The sequence below is a fragment of the Euleptes europaea genome, chromosome 12, assembly GCF_029931775.1.
Source record: "Euleptes europaea isolate rEulEur1 chromosome 12, rEulEur1.hap1, whole genome shotgun sequence".
In the NCBI taxonomy this organism is placed as follows: domain Eukaryota; kingdom Metazoa; phylum Chordata; class Lepidosauria; order Squamata; family Sphaerodactylidae; genus Euleptes; species Euleptes europaea.
Window position 1 is genome coordinate 15836802 of NC_079323.1, and position 22971 is coordinate 15859772.

The following is a 22971-nucleotide window of genomic DNA, read 5'->3' on the forward strand; positions in this document are numbered from 1 at the left end:
AAGGTCACTCGGGAAGTTTCCATGGCAGAGTGGGGATTAGAACCTGGGTTTCCTAGTCTGACGCCTTAACCACTACACCACGCTGGCTATAGCTATCTAGTGCTTTCCTCCCTACATATTATAGTGCCCATAAATTGGTTGTGGGAGATCTTGCACAAGCGGTAACGCAAAAGGGGGTAAAATAAGTTTGACTTAGAAGTGGCTAGTGTGGTCTTTTCATGAGTTTTCACTTGGGCTAAGTGGGAAATTTTGCGCTGAGTCCAACCCGTTGAACTGAATTTATTTTGTTTTTTAGTAGGCAGATAATTGCACTTTTATTCCCACTTTTCCTCCAAGCAGCTCGTGGTGGTATACGTGGTTATTTCTTTCTCCATGTTATCTTTGCCGCAACTCTGTAGGTTGAGAGAATGACTTGCACAAGGTCACTCAGTAAGTTCATAGCAAGCAGGGATTTAAATCTGGGTTTCCCCAGACTTAGTCCATCAGTAATCACTGTGCCACAATGGCTCTAGGTTCTGACATTTTTTAGGATTTGGCAGTTTAGAGACTCCAATCCTGTGCAGTTGAGGGTAGGATTTTTTTAATGCTTTGGAATTGGTGGTGGGGAGGGATGTTTTGGGGAGTGGTCTAAAACATGGGGAGCAACGCTCCAAAATAGCAGGAAATGTGAGGAAAGTTAGCCTAAGAGAGTTGCCTTGTCTAGCTCTCTCTTCCTCCCCCGCCCCCAATAGTCTTTTCTCATCTGGAACGCATTTTAGCAAAAAAAAAAACCAGACACGTATTGCTGTTTGCAATGTGGACCTCGTTTGTCCCGTTTTGTATGCAAGTTTTGTAATACTCCTTAAATAGATTTCACAGCTGTCTCCAAAGCCCTTGCTGAAGATGTGGGACAAAAGCGGGAAAGCAGCACTAAGGGAGGAAGCCGGTGGGCAGAGGGCAAGCGGAATCCGACTGTCTAACATTGTAAAGTAGGAAGGAACTTAAGGGCTACCTGAAAATCTTAATATGCACAGAAACACAAAGCAGAGAAAGAGACAGAAGTCATGCCGTGCTCTTCATAAACCCAAATCTGTCTGTCATTCATACTGCAATACACCAGCATGGTGTAGTGGTTAAGACCAGTGGTTTGGAGCAGTGGACTCTGATCTGGAGAACCGGGTTTGATTCCCCACTCCTCCACAGGAGCGGCGGAGGCTAATCTGGTGGGCTGGGTTGGTTTTTCCACTCCTACACATAAAGCCAACTGGGTGACCTTGGGCTAGTCACAGTTCTCTTAGAGTTCTCTCACCCCCCTCTAACCTCACAGGGTGTCTGTTGTGGGGAGGGGAAGGTGACTGTAAGCCGGGTTGATCCTTAAGTGGTAGAGAAAGTCGGCATATAAAAATCAACTCTTCTTAATTTGCCCATTCAACAATGGGTGCAGATTTATTCATGTGAAAACTAATTCAATTCTTCTGTTGTCTACTTGGATGCTGATCTAGTACCCATTTTGGCGTTAGCCTTTGCTCCTACCCTTATTTCACCCCCTTGGCTCTGGGAGGTAAGGCTGCCAGCTCTGGCTTGGGAAACACCTGGAGATTCTTGGGGCAGGATTTGGGGAGGGGAGGGACTTCAATGCCATAGAGTCCAATGGCCAAAGCAGCCATTTTCTCCATGTGAACTGATCTCTATTGGCTGGAGATCAGTTGTAATAGCAGGAGATCTCCAGCCAGTACCTGGAGGTTGGCAATTACTGGAAGACCAGTTGCTGTGGATCATGGGGCTCAGAAAAAGGTAGCTGGCTGCCTTGCAGGGTGGATAAAAATCAGTTATTTAAAAAAAAATATTATTAAAATTTAAACTGATTTTTTTTATTTAAACATTAAATCAAAACATTTAATGAAATGCTTTTTGAGGAAAAATCTATCTAAAAAAGATTGTTTTCTATTTAAGATACATTATAATCCAAAGGTTATTCATCATGAAATAAGAATTAGTTATTAATTATGTAGCATGAGGCTGACTATTCATGCAGTGTTTAAATATTTTGGTAAATGAATCCCATTAATCCATTCACAAGGTTTCTGTAAGATTATTTTGGGCAGTTTTTCTATATAGAAGATATTATCATAGATGCTTGGTTTTGCAGTTCTCCGAACTGTGAATTTGTGTCTGCCGAGAATATAAAATGCCTTTTCCTCACAGCAAAAATGTTATAAAATAAACATACAGAGTTGAGAAAAAGACCTTAATCCATTTGTTCCTTTGCAAATACAAGTACACAGAATCAACCCCCACCTCTTAAGTGCTAAGTTTCCAGAAGTTCAATGAATAGAAGATTGTTTGGTGTGGAATAGATTTGCACAAGGAGCTAAGTGTTAGGAGGGAGAAAACCATGATTTAAATCTAATCTTACTGACTAGTGATTTAAATCAAATCCACCCTACTGATATGTGAAAGGGGCCGTGGCTCAGTGGTAGAGCATATGCTTGGCATGCAGATGGTCCCAGGTTCAATCCCCGGCATCTCCAGTAAATGGGGCCAGGCAAGTAGGTGGTGTGATGTGAAAGACCTCTGCCTGAGACCCTGGAGAGCCACTGCCGGTCTGAGTAGACAATTCTGACTTTGATGGACCAAGGCAAGGATCTGGTTCAGTATAAGGCAGCTTCATGTATGTGTTCATGTGAATTGAAATTGTTGCTTCTCTCTTTTCCTTTCTACAGGCCAGCACAGATGCAGGGACCGCAGGAGCCCTGGCTCCTCAGCACGTCCGGGCTCACTCTTCCCCAGCCTCGCTGCAGCTGGGCACAGTCTCTCCAGGGGCGCTCCCCCCTCCTGGTGTCGTTTCCGGAGCTTCACCATCTTCACAGCATCTTCGCCAACCATCTTTTGAAATCCCTGACGATGTGCCCCTACCGCCGGGCTGGGAGATGGCAAAAACTCCTTCTGGCCAGCGATACTTTCTGAAGTAAGTGGGCTTTTGCTTTTCCTTTAAGAAGGAAGGAGAGGGGAAGGGTGGTGTTGGTGGTGGAAAGTGCTGTCTCAAGTCGCAGTTGACTGACGGCAACCCTGTAGCATTTTCAGGGAAAGAGGTTAACAGAGGTGGTTTGCCATTGCCTGCCTCTGTGTAGCAACCCTAACTTCTTTGGTGGTCTCCCATCCAAGTACTAATCCAGGGCTGACCCTGCTTAGCTTCCGAGATCTGTCAAGGTCAGGCTAGCCTGGGCCATCCAGGTCAGGGCAACGGAATGGTAGTAGTGACAAATTAATGCATTTTCATTTTTTTTTTAGATCTTATGTCTAAGAGTAGTTTAATTTAAGACCATGTTTGCCATAACTTGAGGTGGTATTGAGCTTCAGGGTCAGCCTGCAGCTAACTTGCACTTTTTAATTGCCTGAAACTTCGTAGATCACTTTTATGGGTGTGCACGGTCCCATGGCACACAGTGGTAAGCTGCAGTACTGCAGTCCAAGCTCTGCTCACAACCTGAGTTCAATCCCAACGGAAGTCGGTTTCAGGTAGCCGGCTGAAGGTCGCGACTCAGCCTTCCATCCCTCTGAGTTCGGTAAAATGAGTACCCAGCTTGCTGGGGGTAAAGTGTAGATGACTGGGGAAGACAATGGCAAGCCACCCCGTAAACATTTTCTGCCTAGTAAACGTCGTGATGTGATGTCACCTTTACCTTTACAGTTCTTGAATATTCTCAGTATATGGGAGGACGACACTTCAGTAGCAGAGTGTATGCTATGCATGTCAGAGGCAGTTCCAGCTAGAACCTCCTGCTTGTAGAATCATTGATAACAACAATGGAGAGATCTCACTGCCTGAAACGATGGGAACTATCAGAGCAGACTGTTCTAGACTCAACGATCTCACTATCCTTGTATCTTTTCTTGGTGGCGGTGGAAAGTGCCGTCAAGTCGCAGCCAACTTGTGACCCCGTAGGGTTTTTCAAGACGAGATGAGCAGAGGTGGTATGCCATTGCCTGCCTTTGTGTAGCAACCCTGATCTTCCTTGGTGGTCTCCCATCCAAACACTAACCAGAGTTGATCCTTCTTAGCTTCCGAGATCTGATATCGGGCTAGCCTGGGCCATCCTGGTCAGGGCTTTACTTCCTGGTTAGGAATAGAGTTGGAGAATGGAGTGATGAGGGGTTCCCTGTTTCTGATCCATTTGCTGTCACATTTTAAATTTCTCTAACTGTGAGGGTTAGAAACTCTCTAAAGAGTAACAACAGTATATAAGTGTGTGTGTTTGCCCATACTTTCTTTTAAGCTCCTCTGATTGCAGGTTTGCTACGTATAATTTCCGCACCTATGTAATTATATGATTGGGTGGGAATCTCAGATGCGAGCTCCTTAAAAACACAGGGCTTCTGGTGTGCAAACAACAGATGAGGCTCTGTCAGAGGAGACTGATGCCATAAGTAGAGAGCTGGATGGGCCACACTGCCCTGTTTTCAAATTATATTGGCTAGTTTGGGGGCCTGTGCAGACATAATGGCTAGCTGTCATATTGAGAGTTGGCTGCAGAATGAGAATCTGAATTAGACTTTAGGAACAGCCTTAACCCCAGGATTGGGTGCAATCTGCTGACTCTCAAGGAAAGAAGAAGAAAGAGTTGGTTTTTATACCTCACTTTTCTCTACCTTTAAGGAGACTCAAACCGGCTTACAATTGCCTTCCCTTCCCCTCCCCACAACAGGCACCTTGTGAGGTAGGTGGGACTGAGAGAGTTTTGAAAGGACTGTGACTAGCCCAAGGTCACCCAGCAGGTTTCAGGTGGAGGAGCGGGGAATCAAGCCCTGTTTTCCAGATTAGAGTCTGCTGTTCTTAACCACTACATCGCGCTGGTTCTCAGGGCCGTTTAGATGCCTCTCGTGCTGAATCCAATACCGGTAGCTTGTACTGGTCGTGGACTAATAAAGTCTGATGATGTTGATGATGAACACATGAAGCTGCCTTCTACTGAACCCAGACCCTTGGTCCATCAAAGTCAGTATTGTCTACTCAGACCGGCAGCAGTTCTCCAGGATCACAGGCTGAGGTCTTTCACATCACCTACTTGCCTAGTCCCTTTAAACTGGAGATGCTGGGGATTGAACCAGGGACCTTCTGCATGCCAAGCAGATGTTCTAAGACTGAGTAACAGCCCAGATGATGATGATGATACCAGTAGCAGTTTTCTATGTTGAAGATACCAGTGATGATGATAGCATTGTTCTATGGTGATGATACCCGTAGCAGTGTTCTATGCTGAAAGTTTTACAGCAAGGGTGTCAAACTCCTTTGTTATGAGGGCTGGATATGACATTAATGTCCCTTGGTCAGGCCGGGCCATGCCTCGCCAGCCCAGATCGGGATGGGGTATGTGTGTGGCTGCCTCGCAGTTTGGATAAGAGTTCTCAAGGAGCCGGATTCGGCCCACGGGCCATATGTTTAACACTCCTGATGTACAGGGAGGCTGTAAAAGCTGTGAGTTCGGCTGAGTCTTGTAGTTCAAAGCAAAGGTACTTTATCCTTTCAGGCTGAAGTTGAAGCCACGTGTGTCGGCCCCCAGCATTAATAGGGTATGTTTGAATAGGACGTTCGAATAATTGATATTTTTTTAAAAAAACACCTTTGTTTCTGTCTCCTAGCGTCTGGGGGACAAAATCTGTTGAAGTCTTTTTGGTGTTATATTGTGTAGTGTCCTAAAGCAGGCAGAGTCTGTCCTTTAAAAAAAAAATCGTACATCAGAGAGAGAACAGGCCAAATACGTCAGTAAAAACCAGTCAGCTCTGGAAAACATTGTGGTAGACTGTTTGATTGCCATTTTTGAACTTCTTGAAGAAAGCAGTTTCATGTCATAGCTTTTTTGTAGCAAATGATGAACGCGTGTGTGTGTTGTGAGGGTTGGGTTTGAATAATTAGGCTTGTCTAAATATCCAGTGGTTGTGGGCTAAGTATTCAGTTTGGGGAAACTGGCTTGATCTCTCTCCCCCACCCCGCCCGGGAGAAGATAATGTAGCAGACGTGTCTTGGGATGCTAACTGAACGGCCTTGTGGTACATTCTCTGATGTTTTTAAATGAGCTTGATTATGCCTGGTGCTGAATATTTCTTTCAAAATGAAATAATGTTAGGCTATTCAGAAGGCTTACCAGAACTAATATACTCCGTATGGGACAATTCAGTTTACTGCAGCTGGGTTCCTCAAAAGCAAGGCAGGTTCATTTATTAATACGGCAAATGCCATTAAAATTCATATCAGTTACAGAATTAAAACGGGAGAATATACAGTAGCTAAAACTATACGGTATACAATACATAGACAGTTTATATAATTTAAACAAACCTCGAATTAATAGAACATTCTCCATTTTTAAGTTAAGTTACCATACCCCAGCTTTGTCTGGCGGATCTGATATATTGCGGCACATTGCCAGAAGTGGTCCACCTGCTTATCTTCCTCTTAACTGGACCAGGAATCTAAATGCAAAATGGAATACTGCGTTGAGGCAGCAGGAAACAAGGAAGACCTAACATGAGATGAATTGACTCTATAAAAGAAGCCACAGCCCTCAGTTTGCAAGTCCTGAGGCTGACAACGATACGACATTTTGGAGGACATTGATTTGTAGGGTCGCCATGAGTTGGAAGCTACGTGACGTCATTTAACACAGTTTTTTTTAATACTGTGCCACCACTGTGAAATTTCCAGGTGCCACGGTGAGCTGGCGCCTGGGATTTTTTAAGCCTTGCATTAGAAGCGGTGTGGTTCCTGGTGGCCACAACCTCCTAGGCTACACTGGGTGGAGGAGAAGGACGTGCAAAGAAAGGCTCTGTTGAAAGAAAGGCTTAAGGGGTGGGGCTGTGGCTCAGTGGTAGAGCATCTGCTTGACATGCAGAAGGCCCCAGGTTCAATCCCCAGCATCTCCAGTTAAAGGGACCAGGTAAGTAAGTGATGTGAAAGACCTCTGCCTGAGACCCTGGAGAGCCACTGTTGGTCTGAGTAGACAATACTGACCTTGATGGACCAAGGGTCTGGATTCAGTAAAAGGCAGCTTTACATGTTTATGTGTACTCCGGGTGGGGGGGCATTGTTCTGGTAGCCCTCTCCAAGCACAAAAGGTAATTGGGATATACTCCCATACACAGTTCCTTGCTTTTTAAGAATTCCATGAGGATTGTTTACAATGGAAAAGTAGGGTAGAATATCCTCTGAAGAAATAAATGTTGAATCTGGCAATAAGTTCCTGCTTATGATTGCGTCTCTGGTTGTGTGTAAGGGCTACAAAGTCAGTCAATGTCAAACTCTTTCAGCATTTGGAAATACTAGGTGTTTATGTTAAAATAGGCTAGAGTTTGACTGGGTAGTTAGTGAGTAAGGGATAAGTGGGTGCATGGAACTAGCAATTAACATGCCTGTGCATGACAGCAAAAGGTGTAGGATGCCTAGATTCTGGTGGCCTGTTTCCACCCCGGATTAGGCCATGCAGCCTGTCAGTTTGGGTCGAGGGTGCTTGATTTGCAAGTGGTGTATTAAACCATGCAGTGAAACTGGCTCATTGTTTTTATTTAAAAGTTTTATAGACAGCGTGGTGTAGTGGTTAAGAGTGGTGGTTTGGAGCGGTGGACTCTGATCTGGAGAACTGGCTTTGATTCCCCACTCTTCCACATGAGCGGCGGACTCTAATTAGGGGTGAAAACACATGGTCGCTTTATCCTCCTTTAATCCCTGTTTCAGCCAGGATTCAGCCTGGATCGAACGCATGCGTTTCGCCTAATGTGCATTCGATCCTGGCTAAGACAGGGATTAAAGGAGGATAAAGTGACCATGCGTTTTCGCCCCTGGAGAACCGGGTTGGTTTCCCCACTCCTACACACAAAGCCAGCTGGGTGACCTTGGGCTAGTCAAGATAAATTTGTTTTAGTGGTGGTTATTCAGGAAAATCTTCTGGGGGACTGTGACCCCATTGGTCAGGTCGGAGCCAGCTTGATGTAGTGGTTTAGAGCGGTGGTTTGGAGCGGTGGGCTGTGATCTGGAGAACCAGGTTTGAGTCCCCACTCCTCCACATGAGTGGCGGAGGCTAAACTGGTGAACTGGGTGGGTTTCCCCACTCCTACACTCGAAGCCAGCTGCATGACCTTGGGCTAGTCACAGCCCCTCTACATTGGGAGCCCTTGCCATATAATCAGTCCTTGGCATATTACCTTACGTGTTTAACCGATCCCCAACAGAGAAGGGCTTACATGCTCACTAGATTTAATGCCCTTCCTTCTGCCCTGCTCTATGGAAGGTTTAATAAGGTTTCATATATGGATCGGGCCGGTCCATGCGGGGAGGGTGAAATAGAATCAGTTCCTCATGACCTACTTAACTGTTCGTTTTATGCTAGGGGTCGTTCTCAATTTATAGACCCGTTATTTGTGGACAGGGAATGGTTACCCGCCAAAATTAAGGTGTCTTTCCTTATCTCAGGACCCAATAAAAATTGAATTGGAGGCTATGTTTCTACAGTTTGCAATCCAAGAACGTGAGCGCTTGTGTATCAAATAAGGCTGGCTTAGAACTGCGAAACTAAGTATTCATCTTCTGTCTTCGGTGCAGCCCCACATGTGGGACTGCGCCTGCGCGCAGGCCTACCGCCGGAAACTTCAATAGCCTTAGACCTCAAGCTGGGGATGCCCCTCCCCTTTCAGGCGGGCCCGGCCCTAGCGCCGAACAGCCCGCACGCTCCTGGGCGGGGCATCCCCTTCCCTCCTCAGTTCCTTTTTTGCCGCCGCTTTGATAGGAGCTTCTTGCCTTACCTCTTCTCATCGCGATTCGTAAGTCCGTTCCTTGAGTCGCATCCGCCGACTCCTCTGTTTTTCCCTCCGTTCTTCCTCCTAGAAGAAAAGAAAAAAGAATAATTAAAAAAAAACAAAAAAGATCAATAATAAGAAGGGAGTGAGAGAGAGAGGCGATCCCGATATTCGGAGGCCCCGGCCCCTCTCGGCCTTGTGCTGGATTCCGCAATGGCCCCCAAGACCCCCTTCAAGATCTGTAAGACGTGCCCGGCCAAGATCCCGCACTCCGATCAGCACGACCTATGCCTTTCATGCTTGGGCGAGGGGCACAACGTTTCTAAATGCTCTATATGTCAGGCTTTCTCTACCCGGTCTCGCAACGCTCGCGCGCACCGGCTGAGTGCCGAACTATGGAAAAAGGCCCTCTCGGCGCCCTCCCCCTCGACGGGTTCCAGGACCCCGGGAGACGCTCACTCGGCACGTTCGGTACCGACCGCCGGTACCGGCTCGACCCCGAGGCCTTCGGATCCGACACTCTCGGATCCGTCCCACGTGTCAAAAAAACATAAGCACAAGTCGAAACACCTAGAAAAGGGTTCCACCCACTCGGCACGTAAGAAGTCCGCACCGACGCCTGACCACTCGGTACCGTTGGTTCCTACCTCGGTACCACCCTCGGTACCATCCATCCAACCCTCGGTACCGCCCTCGGTACCGTCCCTGGTTCCAAGAACACCCTCTCCCCACTTGGGCTCACCTCTTCACTCCTACTCGGATGTTGACTTGGATCCACTAGAAGATCCACTCCTCATCTCGGATCCGGACACTTTGGACCCTGCTTCCGTGGTACCATCCCTTTCGGTACCACAGCAGATTTTCCAACCCACTCCTTCTACTTCTACTGCACCAGCCATTTCACCAGAGATGATCAAGGACTGGATTGAATTCTGCCGGTTTCGACAACTCTCCTTCCGGGGGGAACCAGTGGTACTTCACACACCTCAACCCCCTCTTCCCTTAACCCCACTTAGACAACATACTCCTAGAGAGGAGTCAGAACTGGAAGATCCTGAATCCAGAGAGAGTAGTTCTGGGGGAATATCAGAACCCTCTCCAGATGAACTGGTGGGGGACACAGAGGCTATTTCTCCTTCTGAAGATCTCAAGCTCCGGACGGAGCAGATGATAAGAATGGCTGAGGCACTCGATATTAATATATCCACAGCCGACAATAGGCCAAAGGACAAGATTCTGAGTCGACTTTATCCAGATTCTCCTGGCATCGCCGCCTTCCCTATCCTAGAAGGCCTCTCTGAAGCAGCCATGTCTCTCTGGAAGAAACCTGCATCCCTTCCAGCCTCCTCAAAGAAGGTTGAGAACCTGTATAGAATTAAATCGGAATCAGCCGAATTCCTTACAGTTCACCCTCCTCCTTCCTCTATAGTCACCACAGAAATGCAATCTCGCCAACGTCAGGGCTCTCATTCATCACCTGGAGATAAGGAAAGCAAGAGACTGGACCAGTTGGGCAGACGGACCTACACCTCATCTGCTCTCAGTTTTCGTATCTCCAACTATCAAACCATCATGGGGGGGTATCAGCTCTTTTTATGGGAGAAGGCTGCCCCCCATATTGATCTGCTTCCTGAGGAATCTAGGAATGCAATGCGCCTCATCCAGGCGGAGGCCACCCGCCTGTCAAGACAGCAGATTAATGCCGGCAAACATGCAGCAGACAGTGCAGCTAGGACAATGGCTTCGGCTATTACCTTACGTCGCCACTCCTGGCTCCGTTCCACAGCCCTTCCCCTGGATACGAGGTCGCACATCGAAGACCTTCCCTTTGAGGGAAGCACCCTGTTTGCTTCAAATACCACTGACTTCCTGACTAACCTGAAAAAGGATCGTCAGACAGCACGATCTCTTGGAGTGGCTCATCCTTTTCAGCAGCAACAAAGAGAAAGGCCTCAGTACCGCCAACAATCTTTCGGTCCTTCCTACAATAGGTACCAGAGATTCCAGAGGTTTCATCCGTATCCTCAACAGGGAAAGTTCCAGCACCACAGCCAACAGCCCCAGCAGAAACAGGGCTTCAAGCAACGCTCAACCCCTGGTCCTCCGAACAAGGACCAAAGACAATCCTCCCAAAAATTCTGACTAACACCCCAGCTCTTACGGGAGGAGCTACCGTTCTTAAATAGATTATCTAAGTTTTATGAGGCCTGGCAAGCTATTTGTTCTGATGCTTGGGTCCTCAAAGTTATTTCCCAGGGTTACCGTTTGGAGTTCAAGTTCGTCCCTCCCTGCTCCCCTGCAAGTTCCGCTGCAGACAACCCCTTCCCAGATTTTGCACCCCAGCTGGAAGAACTTCTCCTGAAGGGTGCTGTTCAAAAAGTTGACTCCCCTTGTTTTGGCTTCTTCTCTAAGATCTTTATGGTTGATAAAAAAGATGGAGGCTCTAGGCCCATCATTGATCTCAGATCTTTAAATAAATGTTTGCGAGTTTCAAAGTTCAGAATGGTTTCCTTACCTTCTGTTATGGAACTGATTACACCTAACACCTGGTTTGTAGTACTGGATCTTAAGGACGCGTACTTCCATGTGTCCATTCACCCCGATCATCGACGGTTCCTGATGTTCCGTTATGGGTCTGAGTTTTTCCAGTATTCGGTCCTCCCATTTGGTCTGGCCACAGCCCCCAGGGTCTTTACGAAGTGCATGGCAGTGGTCATGTCCTTCCTCAGAGATCAGGGTTGCACTATCTTCCCTTACTTGGACGATTGGCTACTAACAGCCACTAGCTCAGAGTCACTCTCTACCAATTTACAGCTGGTTCTCTCTACTTGCTCCAGGCTGGGCCTCATGGTCAACCTAAAGAAGTCCAAGCTAAACCCTTCCCCCAGGGCTCAGTTTATCGGGGCAGTGCTAGACTCCGAAGCCGGAAGAGCTTTCCTCCCTGATGAAAGGATAGCTTCTATCAGGGGTCTCATCCACCATTTCCTGAGATGTAGACACCAACCTGTGGTTGCTATTCAGCGGTTGCTGGGCCTTATGGCCTCCACCACTGCAGTTACCCCTCTAGCTAGGTTACAGATGAGGGAACTGCAAAACTGGTTTATTAGATCCTATGACTTTTCACGTCACTCTAAGTGGCACAGACTGTCTGTCCCGAGGCCCATCCTACGATCCCTCCTATGGTGGCTTGCTGTACCTAACCTTCGTAAGGGCACTCCCCTCGGTTTCTGGAAACCAGACTTTACCCTCACCACAGACGCCTCTCTAGAGGGTTGGGGAGGTCATTGTGGAAAACTCTCTACTCAGGGTAGATGGTCATCTAGTGAAGCGTCAATGCATATTAACTTCCTAGAACTGCGAGCTGTACGTTATGTTCTTACCTCCTTCACAGATATTCTTCGGAATTCGAGAACACTGCTGCAGTCGGACAACTCCTGCACTGTGTTTTATATCAACAAACAAGGGGGCACAGGGTCCATCCCACTCTGCAGGGAGGCCCAGAGTGTTTGGAGAGTAGCCTTGATGCACAGTATAGACCTGCGGGCCATACACATAGCGGGAGTTCACAACACGTGGGCGGACTCCCTGAGCAGGGTTTTTTCTACGAACCACGAATGGGAGATTCAGGATCGCTTCCTCCTGCCCATTTTTCAGGAATGGGGTACCCCTCAAATAGACTTGTTTGCCACCAGGGACAACAAGAAAGCCACACAGTTTTGCTCGCTAGCAGGGAACGACCCAGCCTCTCTGGGGGATGCGTTCCAGCTCACCTGGTCCGATCACCTGTTTTATGCTTTTCCCCCTTTCCCGTTACTAGCAAGGGTACTGGGGAAGATGGTTGCAGACGATACCGACTGCATCCTCATAGCTCCCCGATGGCCGAGGCAAATTTGGTTTTCTCTACTGATGGAAATGGCGAAGGGGAGATGCAGGCCCCTTCCCGATCATCCGAACCTACTTCGCTGGGGCGACCTGGCACACCACGATGTACAGAGACTACACCTCATGGCCTGGAGAATCCTTCCCAATCATTAATGGGTTGCTCACAGTCGGTCCAGGAGGTCCTCTTACAAGCAAGACGCCCTTCCACTCGTTATTCCTACGATAGAAAGTGGGACAGATTCCTTTCCTGGGCAACACAGGAGGGTTTTTCCCCCTTTGGTTGCCCTCTCCCTAGGATTTTAGATTATTTGTTACAGTTGACCAAAGGGGGCCTGTCGGTCTCCTCGGTGCGAGTACATCTCGCAGCTATCTCAGCCTTTCATGATAGGGTAGAGGGGTATACAGTGTTCTCCCACCCTCTTTCAAAGCGCTTTCTGAAGGGCCTTAATAACCTATTCCCACCACGACCCATGTTGACGCCCCAATGGTCTCTATCACTGGTTCTGGCTAAACTTATGTTAGAACCATTTGAGCCTCTGGCTCAGGCTCACCTGTCCAACTTATCTGCTAAGGTAGCCTTTCTGGTGGCGGTGACATCAACCAGAAGGGTAGGTGAACTAGCAGCTCTGCGCATAGACAAACCGTTTCTCAAGATCTATAACGAAAAGGTGGTCCTTCACCCCAGTGTTAAGTTTAAGCCCAAGGTGATATCTACCTTTCATTTGGCACAGGATTTGGTTTTACCCGTGTTTTTCCCCAACCCTTCCTCTCAGTCGGAAAAGACACTACACAACCTTGATTTAAGACGGGCCATTCTTTATTATATTGAGCGAACCAAACACTTTAGAAGGTCTAACTCTCTTTTTGTGTGTTATCAGGGACCCAAGAAGGGAAAACCCGCATCTGCTCAGTCAATAGCGAGATGGGTAGTCTCAGCCATTAAGCTAGCTTACAAACAGGCGAGGGTTCCTTGTCCATTAGGGATTAGGGCCCACTCCACTAGGGCACAGGGTGCTTCTGCTGCTCTCCACAGAAGGGTTCCGATCGGCGACATCTGTAGAGCAGCGACGTGGTCTTCTGAAGATACCTTCGTGAGACACTATGCTCTGGACCTGCAAGCCAGAAAGGATGCAGCAGTGGGCAGAGCGGTTCTTCAGACACTGTTCTCCTAGTCGACCCCACCTCCAATTGGGTAAGCTTGTTAAAATCCCACATGTGGGGCTGCACCGAAGACAGAAGATGAAAACAGAGTTGCACTTACCTGTAACTGCTGTTCATTGATGTCTTCGGTGCAGACACACATCCCTCCCTTCCGACCCCGCTGTCGACCTAGTAAGAAGAGGAAATATTGTTAAGCAAGGTCTTAGTTATTTAGTGTACTGAGTTGGTACTTACCTGTTATTATCCTGGTCGGCGGCGGAGAAGGAACTGAGGAGGGAAGGGGATGCCCCGCCCAGGAGCGTGCGGGCTGTTCGGCGCTAGGGCCGGGCCCGCCTGAAAGGGGAGGGGCATCCCCAGCTTGAGGTCTAAGGCTATTGAAGTTTCCGGCGGTAGGCCTGCGCGCAGGCGCAGTCCCACATGTGTGTCTGCACCGAAGACATCAATGAACAGCAGTTACAGGTAAGTGCAACTCTGTTATCCACTTAAATCGGTTCTACTGTAAAAACGATGGAGATCTGATGTACCTTGTATAGTATGGTCTTATGTATTTGCTTTTGAATGCTTTATTTTTTATGCCAATAAAGGCTTCGGATCAGATACTCAGCCCCATCTACCTCACAGGTTGTCTGTTGTGGGAAGGGAAGGTGAATGTAAACTGGTTTGTTTCTTAAGTGGTAGAGAAAGTCGGCATATAAAAACCTTCTTAATTTTTTTTTTTAAGAGAGTCCATGGAGTATAAGCCACCTTTATAGTTTTCAACACTTTTTACGTTTTTGGGGGTGACAACAGAGGACAGCGTTCAAAGCTTTTTAACATTTTATTGTTGCCCTTTCAAAAGGGGTGTGTGTGTATGTGTGAGCACACGCGTGCTTGGGTCTGTTCTTCCTTGGTGTCCTGGTATCTGTTTCAAAGAGTCAGGTTTCCGTAAGAACAATAAAAACGCCCGAGACTGGAAAGTACACACAAGTCTGGCAAACTCATCTGCATGAGCGAGATCATTTGTTCTCAAGCAGGCATCCAAAGTAAATTATTTCGAGAGCTGCTAGCTGTGAAGGTTGTGTCTTGATGGGTTGGGGGGAGAATAGAAACAAACCAGGTTGTTAGGAAGAAAAATAAAGGCTGTACTTGTTTTGAACCTCTCCCTGCTGGGTCACATGCGGATCTGGGGGGGAATTTTCAACATCTTAATAAGTTATTTATCTTTCCTGCTTTTCTGGGAGAATCTGAGGACAGTTTCGAAGTTGTGCTTAGATCTAAAGAACAACAATGCGTCTCCTTTTTGTATAGGTTCTGTGATTGTCTTATCTGTTACGGGGTGTTTTGTACATCCCAACAGTTTTGCCTGAAGTGATTTTTTCTTACCCGGCAACTCAAGTTTGCTTTTACTCGCATGGCTGTTTTGTTTTGGAAAGATGTCTTTTTTAGATAACCTGCAGCCATTGGAACGTTTTTGGGGTTTTCTTTTTAAACTGCAGCTGACAGCAGTTCATGTTTGCATGTTCCTCGGAGTATGTATTTAACTGTGTAACCTGATTTCTCCTATATTCCATGTTGGTCTTATCCTACCACGAGATCATCCTAAGTGCCTGTTCCAGGCACTTTGATTCCACACTGTTTTACTCTACCGAGGACTGTTTTTTCTCATTGCTCTGGTTTCACTACCTTTACAAAAAAAAGGTTAGAAGAGAAAGGAGGGGCTGTGACTCAGTGGTAGAGCCTCTGCTTGGCATGCAGAAGGTCCCAGGTTCAATCCCCGGCATCTCCAGCTAAAGGGACTAGGCAAGTAGGTGATGTGAAGGACCTCTGCCTGAGACCCTGGAGAGCCGCTGCCGGTCTGAGTAGACAATACTGACTTTGATGAACCAAGGGTCTGATTCAGTATAAGGCAGATTCGTGTGTGTTCATGTGTTCAAAGTGACTTCTGGGTTTGGCCTCAAAAGTGTTGCACGTTGTCAAAGGCACCAAAGAATTTAGAAACTGCACACACATCTTAATGCGGTGCCATTCTGGGCTGTTTGTTCTTCACTGAAGAAAATGCCTACTTGACCTAGAGGAGGAGGAGAGTTGGTTGTTATATGCCGACTTTCTCTACCACTTAAGGAAGAATCAAACCGGCTTATAATCACCTTCCCCTCCCCACAACAGACACCTTGTGAGGTAGGTGGGGCTGAGAGCTCTAAGAGAACTGTGACTAGCCCAAGGTCACCCAGCTGGCTTCGTGTGTAGGAGTGGGGAAACAAATTTAGTTCGCCAGATTAGCCTCCGCCGCTCATGATGAGGAGTGGGGAATCAAACCCGGTTCTCCAGATCAGAGTCCACCGCTCCAAACCACTGCTCTTAACCACTGCACCACGCTGGCAGTAGGAGAGCGGACAAGTGAGACGGGGGGGCGGGGAACAGCATGAAAATGACTGTGGGTAGGAGGTTGGAGGGGAGGGACTGAGTTGGCCGGAAGGTGGAGTGGATAAAACAGATAGCAGTGGCAGGAGGAGGTAAAAGGGGAAGGTGAGAATAGGATAGGACTTCTGTTCCCCCACGAATGACAGGACATGAACTGATGGGTGTACACGGGAGTAAAGGCAGGAAGAACTTCCTATCGTTGAGGCGTGTTCAGCACTGGAACAGCCTCCCTCGTGAGGTGGTGGCTTCTTCATCGCTGGAGGTTTTTAATTATTGAGTGGATAGCTACTTTTTGGAAATATTGTTGTTGTAGTTCCTATGTTGGCAGCGGGTTGAACTAGACGTCCCAGGTGGTCCCTTCCAACTCTGAGATTAAATAAATGGAATCAGTCCCTTGCTTGTATTCCGTTGAGTCTTAATTCCTCAACCAGTCATGCTTAGACCTGAAGAGTGGAGCAACCCAAGACAGCACTATAAACAAATTTCTTACGCAAAAAGTGAATTTTATAGTGAAAAAGTGCAAAATATATACAATTATGTACAAATAAAGATACAACAAGATACAAATGTACAATAAGCAATCCAAAAAAGACTATAGCAAGGATATCACAGATCCTAATTGAACAGGTAAATCACAATATACGACCCACTTAGGTGTCTTTTGATAAGAAGTCTCTGATTAATGCAGTAATTAAGTCCAGTTGTCAAGCAACTATATGCAAAAAATGGCAGAAAGCCACGAAGGGACGATGCCAGACGTGTCATCTAGATAGGGACCACGATCAAAAGGACAGAGTCTTAATTCCTCAACCGGTCATGCTTAGACCTGAAGAGTAGCATTGAGACTCCTGGTATCGCTTCTGCGATCGTTTTATCTGTTATGGGTTGAACCATCTGAAGCAAGCCATCTTTTTATGCTTGTGGTCCACCCCTAAACTGAGGGCTATTTTATCAGTTTCATCTTAGATTGATTGTTTTATACCTTGGCTTGATGCCAGTGGTGATTTTTATTGGTGTGTGTTTATTATGGACTTTTGGATGGTTTTTATTATGGCTTATTTTCATTGTTGTATGATTTGTTTTATTGTTGTTAACTGCCTGGAGCAGTTCTGGAGAGATGGCATACAATTTTTATTTTTTTTAAACCAGTAAATTAAAATAAACTTGAATTGATTCATGGTCTTTTCTGAGTAATCTGGTTTAAGCCCCAAATTTAAGTTATCCGGACCAGTTCATACATGCAAATGTAGCTTTTCAGGAGATCAGCACTGTGGATAATAGAGGACACTATCTTGAACATATCCACTGAAATGGAAGTGATGCAACACTAACTGTAGTTCCTGACCATTTCAGTGGGGCGTATGCAGGACAATTTCCTGGTGAATTATGCCTTGAATCAAGACCAAATACCTCTATTTGGCTGGAGCCAGCATGGTGTAGTCGTTAAGAGCGTTGGTTTGGTGGACTCGGATCTGGGTTTGATTCCCCACTCTTCCACATGAATGGCGGAGGCTAATCTGGTGAACTGGATTTGTTTCCCTATTCCTACACACAAAGCCAGCTGGGTGACCTTGGGCCAGTCACAGTTCTCTCCGAACTCTCTCAGTCCCACCTACCCCACAAGGTGTGGGGAGAGGAAGGGATTGTGATTGTAAGCCACTTTGAGACTCCTTAAGGTAGAGAAAAGCCTATCTGATTTCAAGTCATGCCTGGGTGTCTTGTCTCCCTCAATTTCTTCATTTCTTTGTGTAGAAGAGATGTTTGGGGGCATTATGGTACAAGCAGGGAATCCATGTGCCTCTTCCTCCATGACCTGTTCTGCCAAAGGACCATCTTGTCCCGAAACCCATCATTTGTGTCTTCCCACGTGGGAGATAATGTGGCTTTCTAGGATGGAACAGTTTGTTCATCCCCTGTGTGGGGGCTCTGTGAGAACTGAATTCTAGACGAGATGTGGGGTGGAGGAACAGGGAGAACAAGGAACTGGCATGTTGTTGTCTTTTCCCACTGCACGACTCCGTCCTGACTGGAGCCCACCTTAGTCTTAGGCAACCCTGAACAGCTTGATGAAAGTCTGAGAAATCCTGCGTGGTGTTAACTTCAATAGAGGTAAAAATGGAGGGGCTGACAAAGTAGTTGCTATTGCAAGTGGAAGCCTAATATGATGGTTTAGAGCAGGGGTGTCAAACATTTGACCTGCGTGCCTGATTTGGCCCCTTGAGAGCTCTTATCTGGCCCGCAAGGCAGCCACCGCCAGTCCTGATCTGGACTGTCAAGGGACGGCCCAGCCGCCCAAGTGACATTTATGTCATATCCGTTCCTCGTAACAAATGAGTTTGATACCCCTGGTTTAGAGGGCATCCATTGCATGTCCACTCCCATACATTTTGACAGGGCTTGTGTTGGCATCACGCTGTCTGGTTTGCGTCTCCAGTGGGGCCATTCATTGGGAGATCAGTGTTCATTTAAAATTTTTAAAAGGGTTTCTTTGCCATGCCAACGGCCAGCTGAACAGAAACATCTGTGCTGCTTTCGAAACGCTTCCTGTTGGCCAGCTGTAAGTTGACATTGCAGTGAACTATGGAGAAGGGGCTTCAATTCATCCTTCAAGGCAAAACGCAACTTCACTTTGTAGCCAGTGATGACGATTTGTAGACATATGACTTGCTGGAGAGGGTTTCTTTCCCCCCCAGGTGTTTCGGGTATTTCCCTTCTGTTGTTTGTGCGGGGGGGGGGGGGAGGGAGATGGTTTGAACTCATATGCTTCTGCATCTAATTCCTGCACAGATGCTAGAAATGCTCATTAGTAATGCTGCATACTGAGGAAATGGTTACTGATCAGTCCAGCCATCTTGTGCAGTGAACTTTCTCTGCAGGAAACTGTTCATCCAAGAGGTTTGTCAACAACTTCCCTATTTTCTTTCTGAGGTGCCTGTATAACGTCCTGAATGAAGATGTGACACATTTTCGGTTGATGTCTGTGGGTGGGTGCTCATGAGGGTGTTGATGCAACCTTCAGGTTAAGACTCCTTATCAGATTGCTAAGTGTACTGTACTTTCAACACATGTTATATACGCCAAGGCCAAAATTATGCTGATTAGCTCATTAAAAAAACAGGTTGACGGCTTCATGAACGTGGTCTCTGTGCAGTCGCACACGGGGTACTGTACCTGTGCAGGCCGGCGCTGGGGAAATTTCTAGAGCTCATAGAAAAACGCGCAAAGCACTCCCCAAATGCCGGCTTTTCCCACCCTTTTGAACGGGCTCATGGGGGAAGGCAGGGCTCTTGCCTCAGTTCCTCCTCTGCTACTACAGAGAGCACACATTCTTTAGTAAGCTCTTCTTTATACCCTTATGTAGCAGTCAGTTATCCTGTGGTTTGGATTTTGGAAAAATAGACTCTGTTTCGGACATATTGAAATATTTTTGGCGGTCTCGTGGGGTGATGCCATGGTGCAGAAGGTATGTGTTTTTTAAATGCCAGATATGGAGCCAAAAATGCCTCAGTTGGATGAGCACTACTTATGCTTATTCTATTTGAGCGAGGGGCACGATAACTCAAAATGCCTGGCTAGTTGGCACTTTATGCTCACTGTGATAGAGCTTCAAGGATCAAGGCAGCATTTTGGGAAAAGTCATGTTCGGCACCAGTTCCCTTGAAGGCCTTGATGCAGAGTCTCTCAGCATCATGTTAGAGACAAGCCAGGTCAGCTTTGGTTCCGTCAGTTTAGAAACCGGTGTTTTCAGATCCAGTGTCAACGTCAAAACCTTTACTGGCCTAAAAAACATCCGCCGAGAATGTAATTGTACAGTTTCACTCAACAAAGTTCACCTGTTCCTGTTCACAATAGCATTCACGAATCCTCATTGCTTGCTGCAAAAACTTGGCTACATAGTCAATTGTGGCCGCATCCTGGATAGGCATAAGAAAGGCTACCTTACGCTCAACAGGTTGCCACTCCCTACTAGCGAACAAAGGGTTGATAAACTTAAGGTGGATTATCTGATAAAGGGGACAGTGCAAAAGAACATGTGTAACCGATTCTATATAGTTCGTTCCACAAAGACATAACCTTGCTGCGAGTGGTAATGCATTAAAACATAAAGCTTCAGAACTGAGCAAGGCTAAACATATCCATCAAAAATGCTCCTCAAGTTCTGTCAAGGAACCAAGCTCAAAGTTGCCAGATTTGGTGTCAATTCTGCGGACTCCATCACCATGTCTACGTTCTGCCTTGGCAGCTGGGTCCTCTGGCTAAGTGTCTGAGAGGTAGTCCCTCAGTACGAATATGACAAAGCCAGGAGAGGTTCCCACTGGATCTGGTCCCTTTGTTTTCAGCTCAAGGTGCCCATTCCTTACAGCCCTTCTCCTGCCGGCAGCAACTGGAGCTTTGCTTGAGTGTGGGATTGGTTAGAGAGTCTCCTTCAAGTCCCACTCGATACAGTTGTTCTTATTCTTCATAAGACCCTTGGATGAAAGGAGGTTTTTTCTTGCATCTGGATGAGGGTCCCCTCATTTCGTTGTAATGTTGACTTATTCAAGGGCAAAACCAACCAGGTTGGATTGGATTGGAGTTCTTCATGCCGCCTCTGAGAAGGACGCTGGACATGACCCTGGTCCAATCAAAATATGTATCATACAAGGCAGGAGGAGCATCTTTTTATTTTAACAATCTATTTCTTAATGGATTGTCTCTAATCAGTCTCGGCTATGAATTGTCTAAGATTTCTTGACCTGTATAGGTGCATACGCATTCCATCAGGGCACAAGCTTCTTTGGCTACAGCGAAGGAGGTCTACCACATTGGAGAGCCCTGTACTACATATCCATATATTGTATCAAACTACCACATAGAACACACCCAACATTTAAAAACATTAGTTTACCATCTTTCCATGTCAGGTGTAAAGTAAAATTCTCTGACAGTCAATACTGCTGCAGTTTTCTGAGAGGTTGGTACTGACAAACTAACTTCAGTGCAGTCTTCATAAAACAACTCTCCTGTCTGTGGGAGTGTCTGCCTATTTGTCTTGATGTCGAAGCAGAGCTAGGAGGGACGGGAGCACAGGCCACTCTGTGGGTGGGCATCTGGGAAATGAGTGACAAGCTAAATACCACACTGAATTTTAAAAAGAAAACACTGATAACATCCTTGGAGCGAGTATACTGCTACATGCAGTACTGCTGGGAAGAGAAGACTGTAAAGACAGGGTTTTAAAGTAAATAGACTTCGGTCACGTGAGCAAAACGTACAGTTTGAATCTATCGCTTTTCCTGGATTACCTCTTTTTTGGTGCAAGTGGTAAATCGGTTACTGGTAGTGAATGCAATTAATTAATAGTGTGCAGAGTAGTAATGTGCATAGATATAGATCTCATTTAGCAAAGGTGCTGCTTGTGGTCTGTCAGAGAAATTTTGAGAAAGAGATGCTGTTTCATTCTCTTCCTCCCTTTCTCTTCCTTGTTTCATTTATTAGTGCTTTTAGCTTTGTTTGGAGCTAGGGTTATATTTAAAAAAAACACCTATTTAGCTATTCTGCTATTTTATTTAGTGATTTAGTTATTCTTTCTATATACTCTCCTATATTTGTCCCCTCACCCTTTAGGAGGAGAGTGTTTGTGTTTTTAATGAAATGAAGTGAGATAAAGATAAATAAGAGATAGATATGATAAAGATCTGAGTGATAGGCACACACACACACACACACACATACAAATTGTGGTATTCTGGTTGTTAGCCGCCCTGTGCCGGGAAAGGCAGGGTAGAAACCTAATAAGATAAATAGTGTGTTGGCAGTGGGGTCTAATGGCCCTCTTTCACCATGGAGGAAAATGTGGCATGAGAGTAGGCAGTATCGTGTTTTGATGGGTTTCTGCCCCTTGTGCATGTTGCTTATAGTTCAGAAAACCAACTTTAAGCATGATCAACTAAACCCCGCATATATTTTTTTTAAAGGCAGATCCAGGTATGGTCCTCAGGCTCCTTTTGAAAGATCCAGTTAAGCACGTTACATTTGTGGGGATAATAGCACAGTTTTTAAGATGATATTCCATTTCAATGGACTGCCATGGAAGCCTCATTTAAACTTATTTGCTTACAGTGTGTTAGTATTTTACTGCTGTTCTTGCCTTGGCAGTCTTTTATTTTATAAAAAATGACATAGGGAAATTGATGGGGCATGTATCTTGCCGCTTTTCACAGTATGAAGCCTTCCTCTGACGGAAATCGCTCTTCTGACGGTGGAAGAACGGCGTCTGTCAGAGGAAGGCTCCTTAGGTTGGAGGAAGGCTTCAGACTTGGCTGGTTGAAGTGGTGGGATTAGTAGACTAGTACCTTGCTTATTGCAGTTGGGGAACGCCAACCCATCCCTGTTTTAAAACAATTTTTAAATGCCTTTATCTTTCTGCAAATGAGTAAGTGAAGTGAGGTGCTTTAACAGTAGGGTTGCCAACCTCCAGGTACTGGCTGGAGATCTGCTGTTACAACTGATCTCCAACCAATAGCGATCAGTTCATCTGGAGAAAATGGCCGCTTTGGCAATTGGACTCTATGGCATCAAAGTCCCTTCCCTCCCCAAACCCTGCTGGTGGCGAAGAGGGACCTGGCAACCCTATTTAACAGTCTGTTCCTTTATTTCCCCCCCCACACACACACAAATTCTCTGAAAACTGATTACAGTAGTTTGGATCCTGATTGCATTTTCCACTTGCAGAAAGCATTTCTGTTAATATAAAGGGTGGCAAGAATTTTTTTGGTTTTT

General features: G+C 46.4%; 1 protein-coding gene across 1 annotated transcript in view; it reads left to right on the top strand.

The window, feature by feature from the left end:
- Positions 1–22971, top strand: part of YAP1 (Yes1 associated transcriptional regulator) — a 117133-nt gene that overhangs the window by 16391 nt on the left and 77771 nt on the right. Inside the window, exon 2 of the mRNA XM_056858120.1 lies at positions 2703–2947. Coding sequence (XP_056714098.1) covers positions 2703–2947 — 245 coding nt within the window. The remainder of the gene's footprint in view (positions 1–2702; positions 2948–22971) is intronic.